Here is a 15,274-nt window from a genome sequence, read left to right as displayed (position 1 = left end):
AAAGGTCAACCTTTCTCTCTCACTCTCTCTCTGCACAGGTTTTCCACCAAGTATTGGATGTCTCAGACATGCACTGTCTGTGGGAAAGGAATGTTGTTTGGACTGAAATGTAAAAACTGCAAGTACGTCTCTCTCTCTCCCTCTCCCTCTGTTTTTCAAATATAAGTAACTATTATTGTTTTTCATGGCAGGCAAAATACACAACTGTGAGAACATGGAAAAGAGCCCACCCCAGCTCCCTTCCCCCCTGTAACACGTCCAAGTGATCCAAGAAGCGAGAAAAAGAACTGCAGCAATGAAACAAAAGATCCCAGTCATCTAAATAATAGTTCAAAAGTACAAATAAAGATGAGACATTAAATAGCAATTATGAATTCCAAATTGAAGCCTATTGAGCCGGAGGATTAACATATTCCTTGATGCACACATGTGTAATAAAAGCAAAGTAGTTCTTAATGAGTTTGACTGGTTTAGAAATGCCATGTAAGACCCTAAGTTTGTGTGCAAGCTTTTCCATGTAGGCTACATGCCAGCCTTCTTGATACCAACAGGGGACTGACTGAAGGAGATCTGCCTCTTTTTATTGCTGCATTTTCTACCCCACTTTCCCTCCAAGATATGTGGTTACCTGCCTACGCATTTCATCAGGTTGCTCTCGCACATACAGTCTGAGTAGACAAAGGTTTCTTTCCCTCAATTTTACCTTCACAACAACCCTGCGAGGTAGGTTAGGCAGAGAGTTGGCAACTGGACCAAGGTCCCCCGAGTGGGGATTTCAAGCTCGACAGTCTAACCACTATACCATACTGGCTAATAAGAACAATGATGATGCAATGGGTGCATATAAATATCATCTTTATGGCCCCAAAGGTCCAAGCACTGCTCGGGGAATAAGTAGCTGATTACTGGCTTCCGTCCAGCTTTCAAATAGTTAAAGAGAGAGAGCGAGAGAAAGATTTCAGGTGGAGTCAGCCGACCCTTTGGTCAGGTGGGGCATGGAGGTACTTATGCAGAATAGTTAGAGCTGTCTTCGAGACACCATATAAAAGACAGAGGAGGCTCAGATCTATTGGATGGATTGATAACAGCTCTCTGGGTTTTAGACAGGGGACGTTCCCAGCCCAGACACTGAGGTCCAGTTCTGAGGGCCTTCTGGCAGTTCCCTCACTGTGAGAAGTGAAATTACAGGGAACCATGCAGAGGGCCTTGTCGGTAGTGGCGCCTGCCCTGTGGAACACCCTCCCATCAGATGACAAATAGTTAAAGAGTTAAACAATTATATGACTTTCCATAGACATCTGAAGGCAGCCCTGTACTAGGAAGTTTTTTAATGTCAGATGTTGTTTTGTTGTGTGTTTTTTATATTCTGTTGGAAGCTGCCCAGAGTGGCTGGGGCAACCCAGTCAGATTTATTAATAAAAACATAATAAAACACCAAACATTAAAAACTTACAGATACGGGGCTGCCTTCAGATGTCTTCTAAAAGTTGTGTAGTTCTTTATTTCTTTGACATCTGATGGGAGGGCATTCCACAGGGCGGGCGCCATTACTGAGAAATCCTTCCTCCTGGTTCCCTGTAACTTCACTTCTTGCAATGAGGGAATCGCCAGAAGGCCCTCGGAGCTGGACCTCAGTGTCTGGGCTGAATGATGGTGGTGGAGATGCTCCTTCAGGTATTATTATTATTATTATAATACCTGGTGATGCCAGTGGGGACTGAACCTGGGACCTTCTGTGTGCAAAGCAGATACTCTGACCACTGAGCTACAGCCCTTCCTAGACCAAACTGCGGTTCTCAAAGTGCTCTTGTCTCTCCTGTCTCTTAGGCTAAAGTGCCACAACAAATGTACCAAAGAGGCCCCGCCATGTCACCTGCTGATCATCCACCGTGGAGGTAAGGGCAGCTACCGCCGTGTCTCTGAGATCTTCCGCCTGATTTGTAGCCCAGGACAGAGCAAGACAGTTGCCTTTCGTAGCTCTTTCTTTCTTTCTTCTTCAAACGCCGAGCCAGGTACATATCTCCTCTGGGCACTCCCAGGCCTGCTGTTCTCCTTTGCTTCGTCCTTCCTCTTTTCTTGCCTGCAGAAATGATGGCAGGGGACACAGTCAGGGTCCTGAGTCCGGGCCCTGGATCTTTTAACCCTTTCCTTCCCATTTTTTCTTTCTTTCTTTCTTTCTTTCTTTCTTCTTTCTTTCTTTCTTTCTTTTTTAAAAAAACTGTTATTTCATTTGCTCATGTAGGGATGTAGGAAGCTGCCTAATAATGGGTCCGTCTAGCTCAGTATTTTCTACACTGACTACAGGCAGCAAATTTCCTAGGATTTCAAGGAGAGGTGTTTCCTAGCCCTACCTGGGGACTGAACCTAGGACTTCCTCTGTGCGCAAAGCAGAAGGTCCACCACTGAGCTACAGCCCTTCATTATACTAAGTCTGATCACTGGGCCGTCTAGCTTAGTATGGTCACGACTACAGACCTTCCAAGTGTCCCTATTTTTTAGGGACAGTCCTAGATTTACAGAAGTCGGCTTGGTTTCTGATTTGATCCCAGAATGCCCCACTTTTCCTTAGGACGTCCCTATTTTAATTGGAGAAATGTTGCAGAGCATGCAGTTATGCAACCCCTGAGCCAAGGAGATAAGAAACTATACAACCTTTAGAAGACATATGCAGGCAGCCCTGTACAGTCGTACCTCGGAAATCGAACGGAATCCATTCCAGAAGTCCGTTTGGCTTCCAAAACGTCTGGAAACCAAAGTGCGGCTTCTGATTGGCAGCAGGAAGCTCCAGCAGCCAATCAGAAGCCATGGAACCCCTGTCGGACATTCGGGTTCCAAAGAACGTTCACAAACCGGAACACTCACTTCCGGGTTTACGTTGTTAGGGAGCCAAAACGTCCGAGTACCAAGGCATTCGGGATCCAAAATATGACTGTATAGGGAAGGGTTTTTTTTTAATGTTTAATGTTTTATTATGCTTTATATATGGAAGCCACCCAGAGTGGCTGGGGCAAGCCAGTCAGATGGCTTGGATATATAATAATAATAATAATAATAATAATAATAATAATAATAATAGAACGTCCCTATTTTCATCAGAGAAATGTTGGAGGGTATGCACTAACAGGCGGTGGCTTTCCAGAGTCTCAAGCAAGAACCTTTTCCAACCCTACTGGGAGATGCCAGGATCTGAACCAGCAACCTTTGGCATTCAAAGCAGGCGCCCTGCCCCTGAGTTATGACCTTTAGTGCATTGTCTGGGGATTGTGAACCAGATTGGTTTGGACCATCCTGCCTCCCACCACACGGAGGAGCATTACCAGCCGGATGGAGGCTGACACATGGCTTCATGCAAAAAGCTCCCTTAGCTGTAGGAGACCACTTCATGCATATGAAGAGGAAGCCTCCCAGGCCCCAGGAGGAAGCCTTTCTTGCCAGAAGATGGCTTTGCCTTTCATTAAAGCGTTCCCCATACCTGGAGGGGGACCATTTGGAAATCCAGAATCAGAAATGTGCATTTCATTAGCTCTAATGAGGCTCCTGCTGCTTGATGCTTGCTAAATACACCTGCACTGGGAGAATACTTGATTTTTTTCCCTTTTGCTAAATGCTTTTAATGAGTTACTTATTGTCCCTAATTGTAAGGGTTCTGCATCGGGAAACGAATAGAGAAGAGTCAGGTGAACTCTTTGGTGTTGACATCCAGGAAAAGGAAAGGCGTTGGCTATAATACAGTGGTACCTCGGGTTACGTACTTAATTGGTTCCGGGTTGCCGTTCGTAACCCGAAAAGTACGCAACCCGAAAATTGCACTTTGCGCATGCACGAACTGCACAGAACGTTTCTGCGCATGCAGACAGCGCAGAACTTTTCTGTGGATGTGCGGATTGCGCACACGCCGAAAAACCTTCCAGGTTACTGGAGTACGTAACCCGAAAATACGTAAGCCGAAGCGGACGTATCCCGAGTATGACTGTATTTAGGTTATCAATGGCAAATTATTATTTGCAATAGTCAGAATCTGGGGTTCACAATAGCTCCCTAAATCCCACCGTAAGTCACAGAAAGGATAGAAGCATCACTTTCAATCCTGACCCATAGTTGCTGCATACAGCGCCATTTCGATTTTGTTACCATTTGACCCAATGAAAATGACGTTATTTGTCTCGCTGTCTGCTGGAGCTGATTTTTAAAATAAAAAAATGTAATTATGTTATTCCACACTGTTCATTTTGATGCAAAGGAAGCACAATGCAGTGTGTGTGTGGGTAAATCATAATATCCTACGATGGGTAGATGAGGCCTTCATAATACCATCACTGGCGGCTACCGGTTGGCAATAATAATAATAATAATAATAATAATAATAATAATAATAATAAATTATTTATACCCCACCCATCTGGGCTGCTCCCAACAGAATATTTAAAACACGATAAAACATCAAACATTAAATCTTCCCTAAACATTGCTGCCTTCAGATGTCTTCTAAAAGTCAGATAGTTGTTTATTCCTGGACATCTGATGGGAGGGCGTTCCACAGGGCGGGCGCCACTACCGAGAAGGCCCTCTGCCTGGTTCCTGTAACCTCACTTCTCGCAGGGAGGGAACTGCCGGAAGACCCTTGGAACTGGGCCTCAGTGTCCAGGCTGAATGATGGGGGTAGACGCTTCTTCAGGTATGCTGGACCGAGGCCATTTAGGGCTTTAAAGGTCAGCACCAACACTTGAATTGTGCTCAGAAATGTACTGGGAGCCAATGTAGGTCTTTCAGGACCGCTGTTATATGACAGAGTCTTTCAGTGGTGGTTCCCTTAGTTGTGGAACGCCCTCCCTATTGAGTTGTGCCTGTCTCATCGTTACTAATTTCAGGTGGAATTTGAGAATGTTCTGTTTACCCAGACATTTATTGGCGGAGAACACTGTTCCTGGCATCCATAAGATCATTGGATGGAAGAATTTTTCTTTAAAAAAAAAGATTAAACTGATAACTGTAACTGATTTTAGATGTTCTTAATTGTAATTGTTCTTAGAATGTTTTGATCTTCTAGGAATGTTTTTGCATTCTTCTTTGTTTTAAATCGTACATTTGCTTGCCACCCTGGGCTCTTTGGGGAGGGAGGGTGGGATATAAATTCAATCCATCAATCAATAAATAATAACATATCATTAGCAGATTGAAAGTAACAACAGTGAATACTAATCATATCCACTGGATAAATTTCTGTTTCAGACATGGGACAAACAAAAAAAACAAAAAATGAGCACCACCCATTCTCTTATATTGTTCCTCTGGGAATTCTCAAACACCTCTAGCCATGGGGCACTGAATGAATGCTCTTGTTGTTCAGACAAATGCCCGGTTTGAACAGAAAGTGATATACTACTTCCTGGTAGGGTGAGGGAACCACTGCTTAGGTGGGAAGATCTTTGGTGGAACAGGAATCAGAGCAAAGTAGCATAAAAGGATGAGGGGCTACGGGGAATAAGGAACCTGGTATTGTGACACTCAAGGGATGGGTAGAATGAATGAGACATTTGGAAGTAATTACAATAAGCTTAAAGTGATTGGGGAAGAGATTTAGCCAGGCTTGAGCATTGCTTACAAATAGCCCCCGTATAACCAGCAGTGCAAGGGATAAGAAACCAGGTCCCAGCACGGATCTGTGACTGGCTGGAAAGACGGAGAAAAAATATTGGCACTCAACGGTCAGTCTTCACAATGGAGGCTGCAGCGCTCCAGCAGCCCGTATTGGGTGACTTGAGCATTTGACATATTAATTAACCATCTGGAAAGGGCAGCCCATTGAGCCGGTGGCACAGAAATTGATTTGTGATGGCGAAGGTCATAACAGCTTGTAAAATGTTGCAAAGAAAGGGTCTTGTGTGTCCCAGTGTGTGGCAACCAAATGGTGGAGGCAATTTGGTTCCATGTTGGTAAAGGGCAAAAGAAACACAGGCCAGGAGAAAATGCTCCAGAGTGTACATGGACAATGGGTATGATCCAGAGTGCTTCTCTTTCTCTGAAAGATTGTCTTGAGAGTTAAGGATGCTGACCGATGTGCAAAGTGAAACTGGCTTGGGCAAGGGAGGCACAAAATGCAGCCACCCAAAGCAACAGGCTTGATTGTGGCTGGGAGCGAGACAGGAGTGATAGCTCAGTCGGTAGAGCATGAGACTCTTAATTCAGGGTTGCGGGTTCGAGTCCCATGTTGGGCAAAGGATTCCTGCATTGCAGGGGGATGAACAAGATGACCCATGTGTTCCCTTCAAACTCTAAAATTCTCTACAATTCCAACTCATACAATCATGATTCTATGATTCTATGATGGATCCTGCGATGAGAAGGGTCCTGCAGCTTTCTCTACCCCTCATATGAGTAGTTAGGCACAGAGGAAGTTTAGCTTCTCATTTGGGTTTGAACTCATAAGCTCTAGGAGCTTCAAAGGAAGCTGCTCTTTAGATATGTGGACTAAGTGCAAAATTAAAACCTTGATCTTTCTCTTTCTCTATTTTTCTCTCCACCCCCTCCACCCCACCCTATCTCTCTGTCTCTCCCGTCTCTCTCCTCTCTCTCTCTCACTTTTGATCCAGCAAGGTTAGTCCGGACAGAATCTGTGCCATGTGATATTAACAACCCAATTGAGGAAGCCCCCAGATACTCGGACCTGCACGTCAGCCAGACGCTTCCCAAAACCAACAAAATCAACAAGGTGAGATGTTGTGGAGTTTCTTCAGTGGAGTTTTTCGTCTGCATTGGGACTGGAGTGACTGCAAGCCAGTCACATTGGAAGTCCCAGGGAGTCCATGCTATGTGCTCCATGGTAGAGCACATAGCTTTGTATGCTGAAGGTCAGAGGTGGCTGGTTCCCATAGGGTTTGGTGGGGAGAAAAGTGGGACACTGACAGTAGGTGGCTCCAGAGCCAATGACAGGCAGCGCTAGAGCCACTGCCAGTCAGTGTAGACAATGCTAAGCTAGATGAACCCAATGGTCAGTCTCAGTATAAAACTATGTTTCTATGTTTCCATCAGTGGAACTGCTGGAGAAATGGGGGAGGGAGGAAAGAGAGACCCTTGCTTGCTTGCCATGGAAACAAGTGCTCTGTAATGAAAATGAATTGTGGTGGGGAGGGGAGGAAATTGGCACAGGGTTTTTTGTGCTTTGAAAAATAGCATCCCCCAGTTTACTTGCTGGTCTGTTCAGCCATCTGCTGGGCCAGAACTTTGCAGATGGCTCCTTGGGTTTCCAGGCATATCTGCCAATTCAAATCTCAAAGGGGCTGGTATACATTTCAGCAAATCTGGTCAAGGCTAAGTAGAAACCTGTTTTGGAGGGGGTGGGTGAGGTTGGGACAAGCGTTTGTAAGCAGCAAGCTGGTTCAACAGCAGCAGAAGCTGTCAGGCCAAGAGATGAATGAATAATGTTGCATTGTGGTGGGTGCTCCTAAGACCTTGGAGAGCTGCTGCCAGCCAGGGGAGGCAGACTGACTTAATGAACACAATAGTTTGACTGGGCAGGTGACATCCCACCCCAGCTTTAACAGATGGCCAGAAATGTAGTGGTACATGGGAGCTGAAGACCTGTCCTATTTTTGCAGCAAGGTCCCTGTCTCCAGCAACCTAGAGCTGCACACTCAGCATTTTAAACCATTCAGAGGAAGACTTCTCAGCCTTTGTGCTGATTTGAGCCAATCAGGTTGAAAGGTGGCTAGTCAGCCACTGAGGATTGGCTCCTATGGTCCTTCCAGGGAAGAACACAGAGGAGTTGCTCTCTCTGCTTCAAAGCTAAGCATTGTGGAACATCCAAAACGCAAGATGTTTTAGCTTCAAAAGAACGGTGTGCAAGTTTTGTTATGTACAGTGGAACTTCAAGGATGACACAGCTTAGGTCACTTGGAAATAAGATTTTGGAGCACTCCAAATCATTTGCCCATTTACTTGCACAGAAAATAGTAGACCCAACTGAAAGGCAACACATGGAGATCTGCGCTGATCATTGCAAGGCACCCCTAATCCCCCCCCCTGCAGAATTATCAGACTGTTGCATAATCTTATAAGGGGGTGTGGCAGAGAGGGGATGTGGCTGTGATTTTGCCACATCACCCCATCATCAAACTTGCTGATGTCCTCCAAAAATTCTAAATCAAGAGAAGGGAAACCTGTGACCTTCCAGGTGTCGCTAGATTCCAGTCATTATAGCATCTTTGACCCAGACTGGCTGGGTGCATTGGAAGTTTCAGTCCGGCAATATTTGGACTAGGGTAGACAACAGAGTGGGCAAGATGGACAGAGCTCTGGTTTAAAACACAACTTCCTAAATCTCTGTGTTAACTCTTGAAGGAAGAGGGAAGCCTTGGGCGAGCTCAAGAGCTTAATTTCTCTGAATCAAAGTTTTCACTCTGCTTTAAGGTAGGATGGTCAGACAGAAGAGGCAAAACTTTGCCATGAGCATGACTTTTCATGTCAGTGCAATGGATATATTTTGGTCCTATTATTGAGTTGTGAACCCTAGATAAATGACTATTTATTTGTATAGAAACAAGAGCAAATTGAAGACAGCTGGCTACGACCGGAGGAGTGGAATTTTGTACTATAGTGTGGATTCCAACATCTGGGTGTTTTTTGTGGGTGGATATGTCAATATCAATAGCAGCACTTTAAATATGGTCACACCAGCACTTTAAATTGCCCCTGGACGCTAACTAGGGAGTCAATGCAACTGTTACTGTATAGAATCTAAACAATATGAATTCTGAAAGGTGTGAGTAGGGAAGCAGTCATTTATGATATAGTCTAAGTTGATGTATTTATGACATAGCCTAAGGTGATTTGGTGAGGACCTGGTGTCATTACCATTAATTTGCATATATTTGCATTCTGCCAGTGTGCTTTTATCCCACCTACCTACCCAACTTTTGGCTAAATTCCAAATTCTCCCTTTAATTTCTAAAATGCGTTAGAGATTTAGAAATGAATGTATCTGAAAATGTAAACCAGCAATCATATGCAAACGTTTGCCCTACTCGAGCACAGCTATTGAAATGAATGGAGATGACTAATTTGAGATCCATTAATTCAACAGGTACAATCCTGTTTTGTTTGGAATTTTCTGTGGATGTCCTCCCACGAGGTCCTTTGCTTTCAGAACTCGATGAAGAGCAAAGTTCAACATCTGAGAGGCAAAATTTAGTCTCTTTTGGACGCCATCCAAATCTAGGTTCACGGCATTAGCATTTTCATTACAAGTTGGGTACAAGAAAGCAAATTTTTCATTGCCTGCTGTGCCCTCCCTGCTCCCTCCCCCAGGCTCAGCAGAAAAGAACGAGCAAGAGGGATGGTGTGAAAGCGATTGTACAGATGCAGATTAGTAACTTGATTCACTTTTGTGGGTTAGCAATAGAGGAAAAGCCAATTATTCAGGTGTCCTTTGAGCTGCCATTTGAGATGCTGTATGCGTACTTCAGGAATGACTGGTGTCCTTTGGTAGGGCAGAAGGCAGGAGAGGCTAACAGTAGGTGGCGCTAGAGCAAATGATAAGCAGAGCTGGAATCTATGATGGCCATCTAATTCTAGTTTTGTCCAATTCTCCTCCCTACTGAGTTGCACAAGGGGCAACGCTCATTCTTAAGGAGGAGGAAACTGGTGGCCAGGGCTACCCCCTGGACTGGTTGTAATTAAGAAGGCAGATGGGATTGGAAGAATCAGGACCGAAGTTGGTGGGGTAGTGCCCCATCCACCCTAGTAGACCAGCTTCCGCTGTGGATGACATGTCCTCTGAATCAGAAGTAGCCTATGTGTTGTCAAGTATGTGCTATAAGCCCAGCGCTGGCTGCTGCGGCTCACAGAGAGAAACTGCTTGGACATCTCCTCGGCTCAGAACGGAAGGGAGGAAGGGTGTTCTATCCAGGCATCTGATGAAATGTCGGCATGTTTAAGGAGGTGAGTTTAGTGAGTCAGTATTGAGCTGAGCACAAACAGGAAACAGTCTTCGGTGTGTTTCCAGTTTTCAAGGGGGCGTCTACTGAGACCTCTGGCAGTGGGTGCCAGCGGGCACATTGGCACCCATGGGCGCCTTGTTGCCAGCCCTTGCTCTACCTGTTCCCTGTGTCTTCCTTTCCCTGTGTTACAAGGAGCTGCTCTCCATTGACAGCCTCAAGCCTATTTCCGGGGGGGGGGGGGGGGCTGCAGTCCCTGCAGAGCCGCAATAAGAATGTGCAGCATTGTACAAAAATCCCATCTGTCTGCTTACCCTGAAGTGCCCTCTGTTGTCTCCGTAAAGTTAAATGGCCCATGAGGAATAATCAATGGAGAGTAACTTGAGCTGACTTGTGATTTCTCTGCGGGGAACAGGAGGCTGTTTCTCCCCCGCCCCCCAGCCACTCCTCCTCACCCCCAATGTTTGATGCTTACTCGGCTGCCTATGGGAGGGGATCGTTCCCAAGCTCAAGCTGGTGCTTTGGTGCACTGCTGAGAATCTTTTCCTGCTCAGTGTCCAAGGTGTCTGAGATCTTGCCAGCTTCTAGTCACTTCACTTATTGGTCCAGGATCCTATCTTGTGTGGTAAGAGCTCTATGCTCTATGCACTCACCAGTTGCACTCTCACTGGTCTGTTCTCCCTCTTCCTGCAGGACCACATTCCGGTGCCCTACCAGCCTGATTCCAGCAGCAACCCCTCCTCGACGACGTCATCCACGCCTTCCTCACCAGCTCCACCTCTGCCACCCAGTGCCACACCACCCTCTCCTCTGCATCCCTCCCCGCAGTGCACGCGGCAGCAGAAGCAGTTCAACTTGCCAGGTACCTCCTGAGCTTTTGCTCTGAACCGCAGGAGCTGCCTGTCCACATCTCTGAAAGCGAGGTTCTTAATTTGCCCCTGCACATTGACCAAACAAGACCCCAGAAGGCTATGGATCTGTTTGGGAAGGTTTCATTTTTAAATACATGAGCAGAGGACACCAGTGGATGCATTTCAGTTTATAAGAGATATATAAGCATTGTAGGATCACAGGAAAATCAACAGCACATCATGCCATAGCTCAGGGTTAGAACGTCCGCCTTGCAAGCAGAAGGTCCCAAGCTCAGTGCCTAGTACCTCCAGGTAGGGTTGCGTAGAGACTCCTGCCTGAAATTTTGGATAGCTGCTGCCAGTCAGTGTAGACACTACTGAGCTAGATGGATTAGTGGTCTAACTTGGTATAAGTTTCCTATGTTCCTATCTGTTGCATAGGGGACACACACAGATTTCCTTCATCCTTAGAGTAGACAATACTGATTTAGATCAGAGATAGGGAACCCGAGGCCTAGGGACCAAAAGTGGCCCTCCAGGCCTCTCTAGCTGGCCTACGGATTTCTTCCAAGGCCACACCTATCTTGAGTGTTTTTTTGGAGTGTGTCCTTGAACTCTGATCATCCTTCTTGCTTTCCTGCATGGAGGGCAGAAAGGGGTGTAGGGGTGCGCATAGAAACTAGCCTACTGTACAAAGATAATATTTGCATTTATTGCCCTCCCTTTTGCTCCTGGTCTTGCCCACAGTGTGGTCCTCGGGATGAAAAGCGTTCCCCATTCCTGGTGTAGATAATGCTGGGCTAGATGGACCAATGGTCCAGCTTGCAACAAGGCAGCTCCTTACATTTCCTTCAAAACAGCAAGACCTCTCCTGTCCCTCTCTGATCACTACACAGAGGTAGATCATCGACAGTGCAAATCTGTTGGTGCCTGCCATTCATCTTGGCCCATCGTGGTTCTTCCTCCCTCCTCCACACTGATGAGAGCAGTTCCTTCCATCGCTCTTGTTGCAAGAGGTCCCTCTACAGTCAGACATATGGCAAAATGCATGCATGGCCCTTAAGAAAAATGATTATGGGAAGTAAGGCAACCATTTTTCATCAGGTAGAGAAGAAACTCTAGGAACAGCACACTATCAAACCCATTTGGGTGTCCTCGAAAGACCCCAGACAGTCATCCATTTTCAGTCAGGGTTGGCTGCGTCTGAAGGAGAGACTTAGAAAGACAGATTGAATTACCTGCATTTACACTTACACCCAAGATTCTCAGCTCAGAGGAGTGGGGATTGTTGACCGGCTGGGGCCAATTCATTTGACTACAACTGATGATGGGCAAACTCACTCCAGTCTGATTAGAATTGGATTGATATTTATGAGCTTCCTCAAGAAATGCTTGATTTGTAATATAGCTGAGCATCATATTGAGAAATTCAATAGCAAATGGGGCAATTCAGAGTTGGATTGGCATTTACAGGTTTCCATTCTGTCCCAGGCAGCACCTGGCCAGATGTGTGTGTTTTAGCCCAAGTGGGGGCAAGTTCCAGGTACAGATTTGCAGAATGACAAATCACATCCCACCTTTTGCAGTTCAGGATCCAGCAAGCGACATTGGATCTAGCAGGGGTTAGGTTCCAGTGGATGTCAGATTCCAGTGAACATGGTCAAACAAAGCAGAGATTAAATTCTTGTGGGATCAGTCAAGACCAGGGGTCAGCAACCTTTTTCAACTGTGGGCCAGTCCACCATCCTTCAGACCATGCGGTGGGCCGGACTATATTTTGAAAAAACATATGAAACGAATTCCTATGCCCCACAAATAACCCAGAGATGCATTTAAATAAAAGCACACATTCTACTCATGTAAAAACACACTGTTTCCCGGACTGTCCGCGGGCTGGATTTAGAAGGCAATTGGGCCGCATCCGGCCCATGGGCCTTAGGTTGCCTACCCCTGGTCAAGACAGAGGATAGGTGCAGGGCAGCAAAGTAGGGCAAAGTAGAGGTTGAATTCCAAAAAAAGGCAGGCAAAGCAGTCAGCACCCCGGACAGCTCCAGCTGAGTGGCAGATCCAGACAGACTTTTATTGATTGTCACACTAACCCAGTGTTTTTCAACCTTTTTTGGGCAAAGGCACACTTGTTTCATGAAAAAAATCATGAGGCACACTACCATTAGAAAATGTTAAAAAATTTAACTCTGTGCCTATATTGACTATATATAAAGTAATTTTTCAATTTTTCCCACGGCACACCAGGCAACATCTCGCGGCACACTAGTGTGCCGCGGAACAGTGGTTGAAAAACACTGCACTAACCATTGCTTGGTGCAAACATGGGGACTTCCAGGGAGATTGCAGCTGCCTTGTTGCTCCCTTGCCATTTCGCTGTTGTGCTGTGCTGAGCGCAATGGTTTGTCTTAGCTTGTCATCTGAACCTGGACTCGTGGTTCAGCTCTCTCCAGACTAGCCCCAAAGTGTAACCAACAGACGACAGGTGAAGCTGATAAGGCAGAGAAAGAATAGAAAATTAGAAAGCCCTCTGCTGCCTCATCTAAATGAGTGACAAGCTGCCATCCCCAAGCGAAAATTAATCGCTTTTGGCCAACTCCAGGGGGGCATTTTCGCTCTTCCACTGAAAGCGATGAGAAAGTCTGGGCCAAAGCATTCAGCCGAGGACTCATTAAAACACAGAGTAGTGGAACGGAACCAAATCAGCTCAACAGGCCAAACGCCTGCTTAAACAGAAACGGGTTTCACTTGGCAGCTGATGTTCAGATCGGCCGACAACTTGTGGCCCTGTGCGCACTTACTTATCAGCAGAAATGTGCAGGGGATTGGGCAGCTGGTTAGGATGAGTTGTTGATGTAGAGAGGAGCAGGCAAGCTTGGCGAGATCAGCTCGATCTCATGGGAAGTGGAGCAATAGAAAGTGAATGGAATTCAGTTGTGCAAAGAGAGTGGTGGTTTTCTGGGAGCTGGTGTCATTTGTGCTGTTGGCTCGTGACTCCCTAACACAGGGATGGGGAATCTGTGGCCCTCCAGATATTGATGGACTCAGCCAGCATGGCCAGTGATGAGGGAGGATGGGAGCTGGGGTCCAATGTCAGAGGGCATATTCCCCATCCTTGCCCTACCCAAATGCCTTAAGGTTTTGAGTGCTATATATGGACAAACTTTTAGACTCCTGGCTTCCCCTGGCCTGGCAGGGGCATGGTCCCATGCCCAGTGTTCAGTTCTGGACAAGGTTATGCCTTGTAGATGTTTGTATAAGCTCTTCTGTTTAGCCCTAGTGCTTGGTTTCTTTGCAGGGCCATCCCATGTAGGAACTAAGTCCCAGTATATTTAGTGGGAATTACTTTGAGCTACGATGTGCTCAAGATAGTAGCCTTCTCCTCCATGCATTTGCCTAATTCCCTTTCAGAGCCATCCTTTGCACAAGTGCTGCTTTTGACACATTGTGCCTCTGTCCTCCAAAGATGTTCTGTGCTACTAATGAGACCCCAACCCATTTTTACAGCAGAGTCCCTGGATCTCAGCTACCTAGCTGGAATTTTTACAGCCTGGGGCGACTGAAAATTTGAATGGATCCATTTTACAGATGTAATTACAATTTTTAAAAGCAAAGCCCTGGATTCTGCTAATAGCAGAATTTTGTTGAAGAGGCTATATTTATTTGTCCATTTGATGACATTTATTTACATTGAGTAGTATTCAAGATGCCTCCAAAGTGACTTGCTGCAGCTGAACCATTTTGGTTTGTATCACTAGCATGGTTGGGCATTTCCCTCCTTGTTTTCAGTGCATGATCAATCTTTATTGCTTAGTAGCCATAGGCCATTGCAAATAATACAATAAAATGTCTATTAAGACAGACACAAAACATGAGCAAATGCACTTCCCATTTAAAATAAGGGCAAGGTTAAAGCAAATCCTCTAAGTGTCCTGGAATTACTCTTAAATTTAGCTTAAACCAATGAATCACCTTTACAACCCACTGATACTTGATTTAAAGTACTCACTTCAATTTCATTTGCCTGCCATTGCAAAAATGCAGCTTGGTCATACATGTGTGTGTGTGTGTGTGACTCTCATCAGATAAAAGGAAAATATATTATGTCCTGTCTTGACAGCCCACAGCACTGAGACACGTAGTACAAAAACAGTTTTGTTCTAGAACAAAATATAGTGGACAGAAGCAGTAAATAACTTAACTAAACCTCTATACAACCATTGCCTTGGTGGGCAGAGTAAACCTAAAGACCCACCCCAGGCCTTTGCAAAATGTAGAAAATGCAGCAGCAATGGTGACAACACAAAGGCACACAAAAGCAATGATGTGTTGCAAAACAGAAGTGAACTGTTTACACCTGAAGGGAAGCCCAGGAACTGGAGCATGGAATCTTCCTCTTTATTATCAGCACTCTCCCCAGGGACATCTTTAGTCAGCCTCCCAGGAAGCAGCTCTCCCCTGTCCCTGAGTTGCTTTTATATCTCA

At 45.7% G+C, this 15,274-nt stretch overlaps 1 protein-coding gene across 1 annotated transcript in view; it reads left to right on the top strand.

Moving 5' to 3' along the window:
* The window catches only part of KSR2 (kinase suppressor of ras 2), a 186,314-nt gene that overhangs the window by 106,549 nt on the left and 64,491 nt on the right, over window positions 1-15,274 (top strand). The window contains exons 7-10 of the mRNA XM_033136030.1: window positions 39-122; window positions 1,828-1,895; window positions 6,591-6,709; window positions 10,626-10,794. Of these exons, the coding sequence (XP_032991921.1) occupies window positions 39-122; window positions 1,828-1,895; window positions 6,591-6,709; window positions 10,626-10,794 (440 nt within the window). The remainder of the gene's footprint in view (window positions 1-38; window positions 123-1,827; window positions 1,896-6,590; window positions 6,710-10,625; window positions 10,795-15,274) is intronic.

The sequence above is a fragment of the Lacerta agilis genome, chromosome 17 (genome assembly GCF_009819535.1).
Source record: "Lacerta agilis isolate rLacAgi1 chromosome 17, rLacAgi1.pri, whole genome shotgun sequence".
Taxonomy (NCBI): domain Eukaryota; kingdom Metazoa; phylum Chordata; class Lepidosauria; order Squamata; family Lacertidae; genus Lacerta; species Lacerta agilis.
The sequence above is the reverse complement of the archived record's forward strand: the minus strand, read 5'-3'. Positions and strand labels throughout refer to the sequence as shown.